This window comes from Pyrus communis, chromosome 7 (assembly GCF_963583255.1).
Source record: "Pyrus communis chromosome 7, drPyrComm1.1, whole genome shotgun sequence".
Lineage (NCBI taxonomy): Eukaryota > Viridiplantae > Streptophyta > Magnoliopsida > Rosales > Rosaceae > Pyrus > Pyrus communis.
This window is the reverse complement of record NC_084809.1, coordinates 17,920,836-17,937,589: the sequence shown is the minus strand read 5'-3', so window position 1 is coordinate 17,937,589 and position 16,754 is coordinate 17,920,836. Positions and strand designations below refer to the sequence as shown.

General features: G+C 39.1%; 1 protein-coding gene across 1 annotated transcript; it reads right to left on the bottom strand.

The window, feature by feature from the left end:
* Nucleotides 1-4,517: 4,517 nt before the first annotated feature.
* On the bottom strand, nucleotides 4,518-15,285 carry LOC137738776 (pre-mRNA-processing-splicing factor 8A). The gene is made up of 15 exons (XM_068478249.1): nucleotides 14,862-15,285; nucleotides 14,065-14,188; nucleotides 13,856-13,948; nucleotides 13,334-13,724; nucleotides 9,310-12,722; nucleotides 8,902-9,155; nucleotides 7,877-8,493; nucleotides 7,687-7,793; nucleotides 7,339-7,593; nucleotides 6,710-7,183; nucleotides 6,310-6,471; nucleotides 5,967-6,164; nucleotides 5,572-5,850; nucleotides 5,202-5,444; nucleotides 4,518-5,086 (listed from the first exon to the last, which is right to left on the bottom strand). The coding sequence occupies exons 1-15, from the start codon at nucleotides 15,101-15,103 to the stop codon at nucleotides 4,895-4,897; spliced, it is 7,044 nt and encodes a 2,347-aa protein (XP_068334350.1). The 5' UTR covers nucleotides 15,104-15,285; the 3' UTR covers nucleotides 4,518-4,894.
* Nucleotides 15,286-16,754: the final 1,469 nt, after the last annotated feature.

Below are 16,754 nucleotides of genomic sequence, written 5' to 3'. Positions count from 1 at the left end.
TATGGCCTCTTTGAAGTGCTGGAGAAGGTGGGTAATGTGACCTACAAGTTGAAGCTACCTGAGACTTCCAAGATACACCTAATCTTTCATGTCAGTTTTTTGAAGAAACATATAGGACATGATGTTAATCATGTGCCATTGCTACCATTGGTTACTAATGATGGACTACAAGTTCAAGAGCCTTTGGCAGTGCTGCAGAGAAAGGTGTACAAGAAGAACAATGCAGCTAAGGTTCAATTGCTTATCCACTAGAAGAACATGATAGGAGCATATTTATGCGACTTTGTTATTTTATTTCTTTGCATTTACTTTGTTAATTTCCATTTATTTTGATAATTTAAGTTATTTTCATATTATTATAGGTCATGTTGGTAAAGATGACAATAAATAGCCAAATAGAGCAATTTGGAGCAGTTTTGGACTTGGATTGGATAGCATATGGGCTGGACATTTTTGGTGTTTAAATGGTGCTGGATATGTGCTAAAATCTGGAGAAATTAAAGTTAAGGCTTGGAAGGCAAGGAATTACACAAGAAAGAGGAATCCTAGTTGGAGAGGAACATTATCTTATCTTATCTTATCTTATCTTCAGCTGCAAGGAGGAATCCTAATCACATTCCAACACTCGCTACCTGATTTTTAGAATCCTAAAATAATTCAAAATGCCAAAACCTTTTCCTACTTGGATTCAACCATTTCACCCCCCCTCACCCCCATATATATATGAAATTCCTGTAGCGATTTAGGGTGTGCCGCGCGTACCATTCATCCATTGAAGTTGCTAGAATTTTCAGAGTACTTTCTCTCTTTGTTTTAAGTTTCAACGTTTATTTTAGATTGCTTTTCAGTTATGATGAACATGTGTAACTAAGTTTCTTTTTAGCTAGAGGTGAATTCCAAGCCATGATCATAAGTTTTATATAAATTGATTACATCCAGTTATTGTTTCATAAAACATGAATGCGATTTACTTATCTGCTTTATAGAAAACTTATTCTTGTATGTTTATTAAGGGTGCACACTTAGTTTCCATGCAGGGATTTGATGCTAGAATATAAGGGAATTTCCTCTAATCGTCATGAATTTATATTTGCAAGTAGTATAAGTCACTAGTCATGATTGAGTTAAGTAAATTCTTGACAGGAGTATCATGTTTTTCATAGTTACGAATGTTTTGTCAATGCTTATGATTTTCACAGAACTTAATGATCTTTGAGATGTATCTCTATCATGTTTTTCATAGTTAGGGAATTTGAGAAGAATAATTTGGTTGAGTCCCTAAGTCCAATTCAATGAACTTAAGAAAATCTGAGAGTTAATTAGTGTTGTTCACAGTTAATTTGGGGCATTGTCATTCATGGTTTATAGGAAGAATAACTGGAAATCGATTTGTATGCATATGTTTCATGTGTGGAGAAGAATCCTTTAGTTATCCTTTCATCCATATTTCATTCACAACTTAATTTAGTTGCTGCCATTTACTTTTGTTTTAGTTAAATTCATCCAAAATCTCCCCCCTCATTGTTTTGATGTTAGTTTAACTTAGTTTTCTGTTTTACAAGTTTAATTTGTGTTGATTAGCATCCCTTCTAATCCCCGGAATATAACGATCCCTACTTACTCGTGCTACAATTGATATATATTTAGGGTTTAATTTGTGTGTTAATTTCTACCACATCAGAACAAAAGTGTTGAAGAATCAACCTGGGAAGACTATGATGAGTTCACTAGGGATGGGTTCAAAAAATCGAAAACCAAACCGAACCGAGGCCGAAAAAAACCGAACCGAAACTACCAAACAGAACCGAACCGAATTTGGCTGGTTCGGTTTCGATTTTTGAGGTTTGGAAACCAAACCGGACTGAACCAAACCGAAAAAAAAATCATATATAAATACAAAAAAATACATGTTGCCGTCAGGGTGTTTGAACCCTTTCCCTGCGGGTTGGGGTTGGTTGTTGCAAGCCAACTTGACTGTAGGCTTTGTGTTGTTATAATTGTACCCGTAATTTATTTATAGGTTTCTTATGTTTAATGCTTTATAAAATTTCTTAACTTTACAAACCCTAGCCGTCTCACTCCCATTTCATTTCAGATCTCAAACACCTCTTTGTTCCATTCGCTGCTTCCTCTTTGCCTTTGCTTCCTCTCTCTCTCTCTCTCTCTCTCTCCTTCCTCTCTTCCTCCAAATCACTCTCTCTCCAGTCTTCTCCTGTCCTCCTCGCGGATTCCTTCTTCCAAACCATGATTTTCCCTCGCCCTTTTCAAGATCCAACAAAAAGAGGAATTGAAAGAGCTTGTGACGATCATGGCGATATCGCTATTGAAGTCTGATTATGGTATTTAGAAGAACCCAATTGCTTTTTGTTTTTCGATTTGCATCGATCAGTTAATTTGTTGAGTTATTTCATGATTTTGTAAATTTTAAAGTTTTTGAATTTTGAATCCTGGCGATGTACATTTCCTTGAAGAATATATGTTTATGTATTTGCTTAACTTTTGAAAATTTGAATTCGTTCTGCTTGATCACAAGTAGTTGAATTACTTGAATATATTCAGGATTTTGAGGCTCTCAATTCTCTGATATATGAGAACTGAGAGGTTGATAGGTAGGTTCCTTCCATTTACATCATTTAAAAATAAAAATAAAAAACCGAAAAAAACCAAAACCGAACCGGAAAAAACCAAAACCGAAAAAACCGAACCGAAAAAAAAATGAACCGAACCAAAATTTCGGTTCGGTTTCGGTTTTGGCAAAAAACCGAACCGTTTTGAACCGAACCCAGCCCTAGAGTTCACTGCAAGATTTCCAAACTTCAAGTTTTAGATGTAACCTTGAGGACAAGGTTTAATTGAAGGGCGGGGCAATGTTAGGGCTGTGATTATCTTAATCGTAGTTTAGCTACTAAATACGTATTTTTAATTAAGTTGTTAAATGGTTAGTTATGCCAATTGGCTTATGGTGCTTGGGGAACTATATATGTAACCAATTGTGAAGGAGAATGAACAACGGTTATATTCAAAGAAAAATATTTTAAAACAAAAATATATCTTCCTCTCTCTATCTCCTCCTTTTGTGCTATTCCTCCATTGTCACCGCTACTTGCAGGTTGAGTTAAGGAAATATGAGAATTGGTGCATATCAATCAGCCCAACAGTTCAGATGACAAAAGTTCCCTCAAAACCTTTCATCCGAGCCGTCCGATCTTAACCCTAGATGGGCATTCTCGTCATTTGAACACCAAAAGGGCCAGCCTCATCAACATTTGAGGCAAGCCCAGCAAACATAGCCCAAAACGAAGCAACCCAGCCCACCAACAGTAGCGGTAGAGAGATTCAGTGGCAGATTCGTAAATAAAGTGAAATCAATCCCCAAAACACTGTCCATTTGTACAATGTCGATTTCTTCCTTCCTTTAGACTAAAGTAATGATTTGATCATTAATCAAATTCAATTAATTTATCATATTTAGTTGATTGTAATGGTTTGTGGCAGATTAAAAGCAATGAAGTGATTGATAGTGGAGGATACTGATATAGCAAGAGCACTCATCAACTATACTGACACTAATTCTATTGAGGTCTTGGTGCTTGGGGCTGCATCCAAAAACAGCTGTGGCTTTTTCTTCTCCTTCAGATCTCATTATTTCTTGTCCATCTCATGTATTTGTTCTGCTACACCTTAATTAGTTAGTTAATTATAAATTTATAATCCTAATCTTGTTGTTTTCACAAAAAGATTCAAAAATAAAGACATTCCAAGCAGTGTGTCAAAAGAGGCACCAAACTTTTGCTCTGTGTATACCATTGGCAAAGGAAAGATCATGCATTTGCGACCGGCTACCGCTGAACCCTCAAAACCTTCCCTACATTATCAAATACAACGGCAACCAAGGCAATATAATGATTCGAAAGATTTGCAACAACACATAAGGCTCCACCAGCACTCCAGAGGTTTGTTTCTGGGAGGCTGTCTCAGCAAAACATAGGGTATGGATGAGAATCATCATTTGACTAGAGACTTTGTTAAGCATATTGGAAAATTGAAGCGTAAAATCTAATGACGTGAATTCACAGGAAGAGGATCTTCACCGGTGGAAATTGGCCGGAGAGCACAGATTAGAAGAGGCACAACTCGCTGAGGAAGCTGCATTTGCACTGGCACAAAAGGAGAATGCAAAAAGTAATGCAGCGATTGAGGCGGCACAAGCATCGGAAAGGGTTGCACCCACCTTCCCCGAGATGCTTGACCATGGCCTGTTGAGGAAGCCTTAAAGTTGGCGCAGCTCGCATTAGAGTGCAATGAAATGAGGCGAAAAGACAGACTGGATCTTGGTAAGATTGTGCTAGCAAAGCTAAACAGACTGAGAGCAACGAGAGCATGAATTCTTTCAAGCTAGGTGGTAGTGCACTAAACTCACCAAGACAAGTACGTTACAGAACAAGCATGAAAGCTTTTCTTTGTTATAACTTTATTCTGCATATGTGCTCAAAGTTTTTCGTTTTGCTTTGTTGTTTGGTTTCAATGTAGGATGTGATGAGCGACCGCCAACCGGAATACTATAGCCGTTCGAGCACATCATCTTATGCCGAAAGAATGTTATCCGGTTATGTTGTCAGGCAATAGCTTAGAATTTCAAATTTCAAATACAAGCGGTCTACTTTCTACCACTTTGAGCATTCTACTTTCTTTCAGCAACAAAACTAGTACTCTCCTCTCCTAGCTCAAATATTTACAGGCCTCGTCAAAAAACACAAACGTACGTTCGTCCCAACTAGCTTTACAGGTGCACAAGCATTTTCATCCACAAAAGGATTCTTACAATAAAAGTAAGGGTTTCTGAATACGAAACAACCCTTGTATCACCTCTGCATTACATCTGACAACAAAAGTTTTATGTGAAAGTATCATCGCGATCTCCTTCCACTGTATCACCCTCCTCCAGGTTGCTGAACTCAAGGTAATGGGTCGGCCGGTGGTCCTCATGATAGTACTCCCTGGGTGTTCCAAGCTTGATGCCGTACTTCATGCTCGGCGTATGCTTCACCCCCATGAAGTTGTAGTTCCATGGACCAGTGTCCGGAATCTTAGAACCAAACAGAAAATAAACAAATTAACCCAGTAAAAGTAGAGACCCTCCAACAATATTAGATTTAGTGGGAACACAAATAGGCCGAACAAAGTGTATTTACAAATCTCACCATATAGAAACCAAGGAAGCGGTCACTGAGAAGCATCTGCACCTTCTCGTAATGAGTGGGAAGGTATCCGTGAGGATTGCTTCCTGTGTCTTTATTGACACGTCCCCATTCATAACCAGATGGAGTAAGCTTGTACGCAGTTAAGGAGCAGGAACCTGGAGTGAAACTGCAGGTTAAAATGATGCATTTCTCCCCATCCCATTGCTTGGTGTTCTCTAAAATCTTAGCATGAGAAGTGAGATCCTGCAAAGCAACAAAAGGAAAAGGTTATTTTCTTGTTCGCCACATTCCTCTATAGAAAGCAAACCCCAAACAAGCATAACAATCAATCAAAGATCAGAGGGATTGATAGATTGATCATGCAAAATACCTGAGGAGAAAGCTGAGGAAGCTCATTCGGCTGTGTGTGCATCCATCCCAGAGGCTCCAAATCGTTGAGGAAATCATGATCAGGAAGAGCTGATGGAAGATGAACTTGCTGGTGGGTACCCCATTGTGGTGGCATTGCAATGCAGCGGATTTCCTTGACCTGAGGGTTATCGGGTGGGCTTATGCCATACAAGTAACCAGCTATTTGCGTCCTCAGATCCGCAATGCAGATGAACTTTTTTAAAATGTTCTTTGGCATAATATAGGTGTAACCCGTTTCCTGTAACACCATTCATGCTCCCATGTCAATGAATTGAACAAACAAGGATAAGAATAAGAAAAGATCAAAAGACAAAAAACTACAAAATATCATATTTATTAAAAATAGAACCCTACCTTAATATCTTCTGAATTCACATATATATGATTGACACGGAGATATAGATTTGTAGCTGATATTGCTCTCACACGCCAATCAGTTTTGGAGCCAAATGCACTTTGCTCATAGGGACTAGTAGTGGTGACAATGAGTTCATCACCATGCACATTTGTAGTCCTTGTTGTGACTGCTGTCAGCTGGCTGGCTTCTTTGGCCTGAAAATGCAAATTCAACAATATAAGTTAACTTGAGACGATCAAAAATGGCCCACATATATAATTGAGTCATGAAGAACAAGTCTACATATACACGTCGGTGTTGTGTGTATCAAAATGCAAACCACCAGAAGAGAAACATCACCTGTTTTTCTATTTCCGCAATTTGCTGCCTCTGTTGCGAAGGTGGGGTGATCTCAGCTCCAAGTATAATGTCACGGATCTCAGATTGTGTTAGGGCTGATGTATTCACATTGTTCTTTTTTGCGTAGTCTGACAATATGAGATCCCTAAGAGCAACCTCAACCTGTACCATGCATCATAGAAGTGTGAAAAGGTTAACAATATGGTCAACTGTGGAAAATCTAGCAAAGGTCCGTTTGGATACAAAAATCAAAATCATTTTCAGATTTCTGGACAGATCAATAAATGTAACAGACGATGACTAAAGGTTGTCATAGCAACTCTGACTAGTGAGAGTGTGACAACAAAAAGCTGCTTGCAGAAAAAATATTATTTAAAGGAATGCAACACAATGAGATTACCTTCATCCATTGATCATCAGAAAGAGAAGGCCAGATGTGATGTGGCTCGGTAACGACTGTTTTATCAGGCTTCAATAACATCTTTGCCTTCTCATTGTTCACATGAAGAGCACGAAGAATCAAAATTAGCCGAGAGAATGCAGTGTATGATGAAATACTCTTCAACCAATCATCATAAATATTGAAAAGAACCATCTGTGGTTCAGTAGCCTTCAATATCAGATCACCAAACTTCTCAATCTTCAAACAAGCTTGAAAAGGAAGCTGCAGCTCACTTCCTTTTATGACTATGTTGGGGAAATCGAGCAAATGAACCTCTAAGGGATCCAACATTCCCTTACGAGTCACAATAATTTGCTTTGGCTGTTCTTCCACTGGCAAAGAACGCACAAGTGCAGCAACTTCTTCTGCAGTTTTCCACTTTGCCAACTGACCAAGACGCTTCTGTCCTGCCCAGACACTAGTGTGGATAACCTGCAAAATATGAACTTATGACATGAGGTTCAAAACCTCCACAGAAGGGTGAGAAAAGGAAGAAAAAGAGAGAGAAAGAGAGAGAGAGAGAGGGGGGTGTGGGGTTGTGGTGTTTGTGTGTGGGGTTGAGGGATATCACAGAAACAGAGACATACCTTCAGGAATAACTGCCCCGTCCTTGGATTGAATATGAAGATAGCACCATTGATTGGTTTTGTAGTGAGATTTCCTTCAAATGTCTTATGGATTGTAACACGATACACATTGGTGTCATCAACAAACCAAATAATTTGATTGCTGAAGATCTCCCCATAGTTTTGGGATGATAAATATGGCTCTGTAGGCTCAGAAGAATATAGCTGCAATCCTTTCCTTATTCGCTCCCTCAGGACATATAAGGCTGGATTTGACTGCAAGCACACGAAGACCAATTAGTTAGCTACTTGTGTTTTAATCTATTCAGAAAATATATCATAAAACTTCAAATGTGGCAGTTGACTAACTTTCATGATCTTGTTCATTGCCTGTTGAATCAGGGGTTTTGAACCAGGAAACCAGTTACCAAATGCAGAATGCAAATTATAGGCCAAATCAAGACCAATCATCACCCCTGCATGGAACAAGCATGATTAAATTCCCAAAAAAGATAAATACAGACACTGAAACAGTATGGCAACCAGAAAAACCACATACCTGTGGGAGAAGGATAGATGGACATGTTGTCAGTGGTATAGTCCATAAACTTCGCTCGGGTGTAACGCTCAATATCGTGAGAATCATAATCTCCCCAACGCAGTTGTACATCTATCCAGTACTTATTGCTCGCTTTCTGGTCAAAGACATCCTTGGGCTCAGCTACAAGACTAGGTTTTGACATTGGCCATCGATGGGCAGCAAACAGAAGAATGTCAGCACAAGAGCTGTTCATTTTGTAACTCTTCCTGGGATGTATCGTTTCTTTCTGCACAGTTTCAATTTCCAAAGCATCCAACTCTTGATCCAAAACCTGACAAAGATCCATGACAACACTTTCATGAATCTTCTGCCACAAGTGAGCACGGAATATCTGAATCAGTGATATCTTCAAGGTTGGAATCTTCCCGTGCATAAATATTCCAGTTAAATCTAGCTGCACTTGGAAACCAACATATACGTTGGCCCGATTTATGGTAGGTGACCACCAAAGAGTAAATCTACGATTAGGGATTTGATTGAGCCCAGATCTCTGTGCATTGGTCAACTTTTTATACTTCATCGACTCCTCAAAACCAGATGCTTTCTCCCAGAAGAGCCCCTCCCATGTAGGAAAGCTGAAATTGGAAAAAAAAAAAAAAAAAATGTTCAGTGATGTGCAATTAACTTTCAAAATCAACAGAAATACACTTTACAGAACTTATTTGCCATCCATAACCTGATGTCACTTAAAGATGAAAGCATATGTTAAAACTTAAAACTGACATCTGTTTTCCACACAACCATATATAAGTTTCACCTTTGATATACACCTAAAGCACATGCTAGAATACAAAAAGGCCCCTTAAATATGCTAAGATGCATTTATGTTCCGATGTAATGATGGCTTCTGATTAGTTGCATAAGAAGTAATCTCAGCTATACTTGTGTAGGTCAATATCTTTCATACACAAGCCATGTAATAAAGCACAGTATAATGTTCTGTAGTTTATGGTTTAGGATGACAACAATAGATATTAACTTACTATGTTCCTTTGAATAATGTATGCTCAAGGATTCCTTCAACACCTCCAAGGGCTTGAATCACATCAGTTCGGTAGTTGTTTAAGTTCCATAACTTTCCATCATGCCTCTGGTGTGTCCACCAGAAAGGATTTTGTTTCAACACCTGGTACTGCTTAAAATCTGTCCGAACTCTCCATCCTTTGTCATATGCTAAAGTATGCCGGTCCTTCTGGAACAAAGTATTTATGCGTGGTATTCCCCTATCCCATGAATCCTGTCAACCAAACGAAGAAGTATTTAGAACAATGCAGCAGAATGAAGAAACTAAAATAATGTACAACCCCAGACAAAAGCAAAGGAAGAAACCTTTTTGAAAAAAAATAGGATATAACAGCAGAATGAACACTGGGCAAGAACAGTATACTCACTTCCAAATCTTCAAGAGTCAGACGCCTATTTTGTGCCTGAGCTTCCTGCCTTTTCAGTGCATATTCTGCCCAAACACGTTGAGAATCTATAAATTCACTCTCCCATGGCTGTATGTAACGGTAAAGATTTGGGATCAGCTGGTCCTCTTCATGACTCATTCCACTCCTAAAATGAGTCACACCAACATCTGTCTGCTGACTGTAACGGAGGTCACTTTGTGGAATCAATATGTGACCCATAGATAACATGCCAAGTCCTCCAATTTCTTTTGGCGTGTAAAATATGACAGGTGGAAACCTGCTAGGCATCTTTGAATTCAACCCAATCTTAATACGGGTCTGAATTTTGTTTTCACATTTGACGAGCAAATCCAACAGTTCTTGTGTATGAACAGTTGCTTCACGGAAGTAAGTCATTAGACCAATAAGCGCTGTATTCCATTTGTTAACGATTTTTGTAAACGTTGTAGACCCCGAAGACATAAGAATCTGCCTCACACGATTCTCAAACACCTTCATGTGTTCATCATCAACACGTAAGAAAGCAACTGCAGTCCTCTCCTTTGTCTGCTCATTCTGCAAATTCCAAACCCCATCCCTCGTGTTACTAAATGCTTCTTGACTCATTCTTATCTTCGGAAGTATCCGAACTTCAAATCCAGACATACTGAAAAGCAAATTTGGATTATCCTTGCTGTAAACAGACACAAAGCTGTTCTCCCACTCCAAAGTTGTGATGCTTCGAGGGAGACGGTTCTTCATATCCCAAAAAACACTCCTCCCAAGATTGACATCATGTTTCATAAGCCTCATTCTAGCATCTCTTGGCCAGCATTTCTTATTATTGTATCCAACCATATTTTCATTATTGGGGTCCGGATGCTCAGTAAGATATCGCTGAATAAGGTCCCTAGCCTCCTCGTGGGTGAAGCGGAACAAGATATGCACCCTGTCTATGTATCTAGAATACAACCTGATAGGATGCCGAGTCTCAACCTTTGTATCCCAATAAGTGATGAACTCATTTGGCATCTGGGGTGGACCGGCAATCTCACTGGCTCGAGTCAGCCCAAGAAGTAATAGATCCAACACAAGCCCATAATATTGTACTACAAAAGATGCAAACTGAAGACCACGTATGAGACCATACGAATTTGTATGACTCATATCTTTGTAGGACAACACCACATTGTTCTTTGCAGTGACATAATCAGCAATATTATGGTCAAGAACGAGCCGCAGGAGCCTATTTAGCATCGTCAAGTCGATCTTCTCAAAGAACTTCTCAAACTTTGTTTGAAGCATCACCACACATTGCCCCTCACTTGTATCCCATATGCTCTGCAAATTATTGATTCCCTGACACCACTTATAAACCAAGAGTGGAGGTGGCTCTGAATCTGCAGGCTTGATCCAGTTGGGAAAGAGATGACGTTTGTCACCCTCATACCATAAATATTGATCAAGATATGCATCTGTAATCTTCTCAAGAGGTTCTATCTCATAAACTGGAATCAGATAGCTATACAAGTCCATGAACTCTATGCCAACTTCTTTGAATGCACGCTGAGTGAGCAAGTGACGCTTAATTCGTGACAATGCCTCATGAGGATTATCATAGGCTTGTTCAATGAGACCCAGCTCTTCTCTTTGAAGTTGGTTCAATCTTACAGCCACACTATAAGACTCCTTCAACCTCTCCAGAGCAAGGATCAGAAGCTTGGTATCATGCTTGTACGACAATGGAGGGAATGGAATGGGTGTAAACTTCCTTGACTCCAACCAGTGCACAGTTGTCGTGTAAATTGCAACTGCCTCTTCTGGTGTGACATATGGACCATCTTTCAAATAATTGTGCTGTCGTTCCTGCTCCGCCTTTAGCCAGAGACGAGTTAATCTTCCAAGATTCTTTCGACAAACTGTCTTATCAACAGTAGCACCTCTTCTTATACGTTCACGGTTATAATGAGCAACATTTGTCCACCAGTCTGCCTTTGATTTGACATAACGAAGAATCATATTTTCAATGGGAACTGGCAAACCAGGGACCTTCCAAGGAATGTTTGCTTTCCAGCAACGCCATGCCTCACTGAGATGTTGCAAGATAGTTCTGGCCTTATTTTGCTTGATACCCTCGGGCATGGCATCAAGAACATCATGCATCACAGCAGCTCGAAGCTCCAAGTCAAAATGGCTTTCAACACGCTGCTTAGTAACAGTCTTCGCCACTCCTTTTGAATGGCGCCCCTCAAATTGACGTGCTAGTAAATTCCCCAGCCACCGTTCCAAAAGAGGAACTATGCCACGAAGGAAAAACAACCACACCCTCCACATTGGTGCCCAGAACCCACATCCCGGTCCTTTTCCCACTGGCCCAGTATTGAACCGGTAGTAAATCAAGTGCTTCAAATCTTTGCACATTCTAATCTGCCTCATCAACCTGTACTTGTAACGGTACATTCCAGTCAACTGACCAACATGAGAAAACGTGTATTGTAAGCCATCAGCCAATTGAAAGGCATCAACATTACCCAAACGGAATTGGATATTGGCATCAACTACAAGCTTTGTCAACCGCAAGATTTCACGGCACAGATGAAAAGCATTACCAAACCGAGATTTCTTACGCTCCTTTGTTGTCAAGGTCTTCACAGGCTTCAGATTAAAATTGTAATCAAGGTGAAGGTAATTCAAATTTTTCCTGTGGATCAAGAGATTCAGCATGTTATAACCCTGCTTACAGACTTGAAGACCCGCTTCAGCCCAATCAAGTTCTGTAGTTTGGAAAAACTTGGTAGCTTGGAGAGATCGAAACAAATGTTTCTTCTTTTGAGCTTTGGGTGGTCTGTGATGCAGCTCATTCAATACAAAACATTTCAGCAACTTCTGATAGCTGACTCGAACTTTAACTGGATATGAAGGAGGACAATGTTCCTTATACCACTCGGACACAAGGGGTATATCTTCTGCACGACGGGTCCGACCAGATCTCATGTTAAAAGGGTGCGGGGCAAACAAAAGGGAGATTCCGGCAGCTGTTGTGTCAGTATAAAGCTGAGTATCTTTCAGAAAAGGTTCCACAACATCCGGCAACGTAAAGATATCATCTTCCTCCTCATCAGAAGTTTTCTTCTCACGCCGCTCCTTGTTAGTGCTGGGTATTGGGTGTATCAATGGATCATAATAAAACGCAGGTAGATCAGGATCCTCGGTCTTTATGTACATCACCATGGGTGTGTGATAAACACAGAGCTTGACCTTCCTTGGTCTATTGTTGTAGAGATGAGGGAATGCAATTCTATACTCTGTTCTAAGAGGTGACCGAATAATGAGTTTGTTGATGTCATTAAATTCATTCCAGTCTTCATCCCCTTTCTCCATATCCCGATACAATGGTTCAAATTTAGGTCCACCTGCAAAAGGTGTAGCAAAACAAAAGAAAAGCATATAAGTTCAAAGCTGATACACCAAATTGAACAACAGGAAAAGATATAACCTAACAACGGCCTTTTTTTAGTTACTCTGTAAGTTAATATTTGTGAAAGGTCACGAAGAAAACAGCGAGCAGCAGAGCATTATCCAAAAACAGTAAACATAACCCTGGCCTAGCACTAACATCCAACATGGGCAGTAAAAAATTAAAAGGAACCACCACTGCACCAAAAATTTTAAAGAGAAAGATTTAAAGTATAATAATGATTGAGACACAACAATGTATATGCTAAATGAAGGAATCAATTGATACTATTATTTCCATAGACTGCACATTCAACTTCTTAAAATCATGCAAAGTGTGAAGATATAGTGTCAAGCAGGAATCCAGAATCACATCAATCCGCAAACAGACCCCTTTGGACCTGACAACTATTAATATTGCTAGACGAATGTATCAAGCAACAGTCCATTTCATAGAAGGTTGACACTAGAAAGACACACCACAAACAAACATTGAAAAACAAAAACAATGAAACAAGAGTTATTTTCCTTTCAATAAGTGGCAAGACAAGAGAAAAAATATGGATACCTGGAATGCACATGTTGAGTGCTTTGGCTGTAAAAAAAGACTCCATGTCAAACAGGTAGAAATAATTGCGGTCAATAAGATCAGAAAGCAGCTGTCCTGCTAGTCGATGAAGAGTTGCCATGATCGGAAGCGACAGATGCCACTTCCTATAACTTGGACCGTTAATGAGCTTTGTTTTGACAAGAGGTTTATGGTCATAAAACCATGTATACACAGCAGAATCTTCTTCTTCATCCAACTCCAATTGAATTGGCTCTAGAGGATCAACATCTAACAGATTATCAGCATAGTCTAATGGAGGTTCCTCGTCATCAAATGGTGGAAACCGCATTCTTTTGAAATGCCGACGATCCCTCTTCTCCCTTCTCATCATAATCCACATCGTACCCCACTGTACAAATTAAATAAAACGAATCCACTAAATATCAACAAGGAGCAAGAAAAGACTATAAACTTCAAGAATTGGATAGCATACTATATAACTTAAGAAGCATATCAATGATATGAAAGAGAGATAAGCACCTGAGCCAAATAGATGGGTTCAACAACCCATGGTATTTCATTTACAAATGTAATTGCCCCAGTTATATGGTACAAAACCTTCACATCCCGGACCTGTTACAGAAGTGATTAATAAAATCAGTGCCACTTTGGTAGATATCACATAATGGACAAATTTAACCATCAAAAATGAACAGTTTGGAAGGATACGAGAGACATAGAACAAGTACCTGCTCCCATGGCATTGGCATATTCTCGAGGAGCTTGTAAACTGCATGGGGGACAAACTTAAGTGCTCCGAGATACACTCGTTTATCATGACGAAATTTCTTTGAGGACATGTCCCCATGGTCTCTGTCAAAGGACACACCAAATTAAATACTATTCAGGACAAGATCTACCTAATGCAGTAAAGTACAAGCACATTCATTACACGAAACCATGAAAGGGTCAGGACACCAGTAAAAAGCATGAAAAAACATAATCATGCCGATTCTAAATAGTGATAACAGAAACGAAATCATACTTGTGAATTCGAAAAACTTTCTAATGAATCAATTTTTCGTGAAAGATGAATATGTACAACAAAAAATAAAAGATATCTCCAATGAAAAATTGAAGTTTCTCTATCTCACATATTCAACCAAAAACAAATCAATTTTCCACTGCTCCTTCTAGGGTGCGTATAAATTGACAAACGGTCCAAAGATTTTCTCATACAATACTTAACCCAACAACATTCAACAATAACCATAAATCTCAAACCCAAAATCGGTCTAACCTCTTCAATAACCTCACACTTAAGTGCTTCGTGAACAATTTCAACACACTAATACTTAAGCAACCCTATTCTTCACAGTTCTTCCTATGAATTTTCTAGTCAGCTCGTTGAAATATAAACACAAAAACCCCAAAACAAATCCCCTATCCGAAACCTAACCTACAGATCTTCGACGCCAAAATGTATATGAAAACTCAAATAAGCATAACAAAGATATACATCAAAGTGAAGCAGAAGCAAACTAACCTAATGATCTTCCTGACATGTTCAGGAGGCATATCCTCCTTCTGCGACTCGACGAACCCGAACTTGCGCTTATCGCTATACCGCTTGGAATTTAGTTGCTGCCATTTCCGGGCCTTCTCCTCAAGCTTCGCCTCGGCATCAGCTGGAGAAGGCAATACCGTGTAAGATGGCTGAGCAGCCGGCGGTGGCGGAATCGACGAACCACCGGTGCCAGGCGGCGCAATCTGGCCGTTGTTCCACATACCGCGGAACAAGAAACCGAATCGAATGTGAAACCCTGCACAAGGCTTTCGAGAGAGAGATTTCCTGCTAGTGTTTCCGCTCGAAGAAGCTTTTGAGGAGCTTCAATGGCGTTTCGCGTTTTCTAGGGTTTTGCGGGGTTTGGCTCTTGTCCCTGAAAAACGCAGAGCGGGTTTTGAGATGTTTTTCTCAGGAGAGAAAGAGGCGGTCGTATCGCACGTGACGGTAATGAGGGGTGAGGACCTGACCGCCTTTGGAATGGGCTTACTTCGATAGTTGGATTCTGGTGTGGGCTGTTGGACGACCCAAATTGAATTTAAGCCCACAAACATTAATCCAGTTTTTTATTTTTCCGTGTGAACCTAAATCCAATTATTTCAAAAGTCTGTCGTATACGAAAGTTGAACTTAAGATATTTCGCACAAAAGTTAAGGGAGATGGTATTAGGACTTGTTTGGACAGCCTTTAAAATGACTAACAGCTATTTTAGTAAAAATACTTTTGAAATCAATCCTTTGTAAAAAGAGTAAATTGTAGTAATGGTCCATTAACTTTAATCAAATTGGAGCAATGGTCCATCAACTAAAAACCTACTACCATTGGTTCCTCAACTTATCAAAATGTGTAGCTATAGTCCTTTTCATCAATTTAGTCAAAATTTGGTCAAAATAAGTTATGTTGGAATAACCATTTATATAATTAGGGTTCATCAACTCATCAAAATGTGTAATTATAGTCATTTTCGTCAACTATGTCAAAAATTTTGTCAAAACGAGTTATGTTGGAAGGATCATTGCTACAATTAGGTTAAAGTTAATAGACCATTTCTCCAGTTGAATTAAAGTTGAGGGACCAATGGTAATAGATTTTTAGTTAAGGGACCATAACTGGACATTTTGATGAGTTGAGGGACCAATGATAATAGATTTTTAGTTGAGGGACCATAGCTACAATTTACTCTTATAAAAATTCAAGTCAAAATTTCATTTGGTATGAAAGAGATCAAACTTATTTGTTTTTGTGGTGAATTAGTTGAGGGACCATGAAGAATATGGAGTTGTTTTTGCAATTTTTTTTTTTTTTAACTTATCCAATCATATTATATTATTATTTTAATTAGTTTCTTATATTACAAACTTTTTGCTACCCTCATATTTTTTTTTTATATTTCAACGGTTGATGATGAATATGATCAAATTTAACGGTAAAAAAATCTAATTGTACAAAATTCAATCAAAGGAGATGAAAGTCTCAAATAAGCTCAATTTTTTTTTCTTTGGTGATGCTGCACCAATTCACTTGCAGCGAGACAAAATCCTGCTCGTCGGCTTATGAATGTTGAAACAGAGGTGGAAATATGTAGATTGAAGGGAGGAAATATTGCGCAAGTTTGTTTTTACCTTATGGAAAAGTAGAAACGAGATGATCTTTACAGGCTCTCAAGCGAATCCGATACAAGCTATTGAGGTATGGAGAAGACAGGTTAATGAATTCAAAGTTGCAATACCTGGGAAAGTTGTCAGCAAGGATGTTCAAGAAACGGCAAAGTCTTGGGTGTTTGCTGGTCAATTGGTGAGATGGAAGCGACCTAACTTCGGTTCGATCAAATTCAATTGCGATGGTGCATGGAATGCAACTATAATGCATGCAGGA

Bases quoted from the DNA above. Each gene is read 5' to 3' on its own strand.
- LOC137738776 (XM_068478249.1), bottom strand. From the start codon at position 15,103: ATGTGGAACAACGGCCAGATTGCGCCGCCTGGCACCGGTGGTTCGTCG. The intron at 7,594-7,686 runs GTTAGTCAACTG...GTGTGCTTGCAG, and splicing joins CAATGAACAAGATCATGAAA to TCAAATCCAGCCTTATATGT. The intron at 6,165-6,309 runs GTGATGTTTCTC...TTGCATTTTCAG, and splicing joins TTGCGGAAATAGAAAAACAG to GCCAAAGAAGCCAGCCAGCT.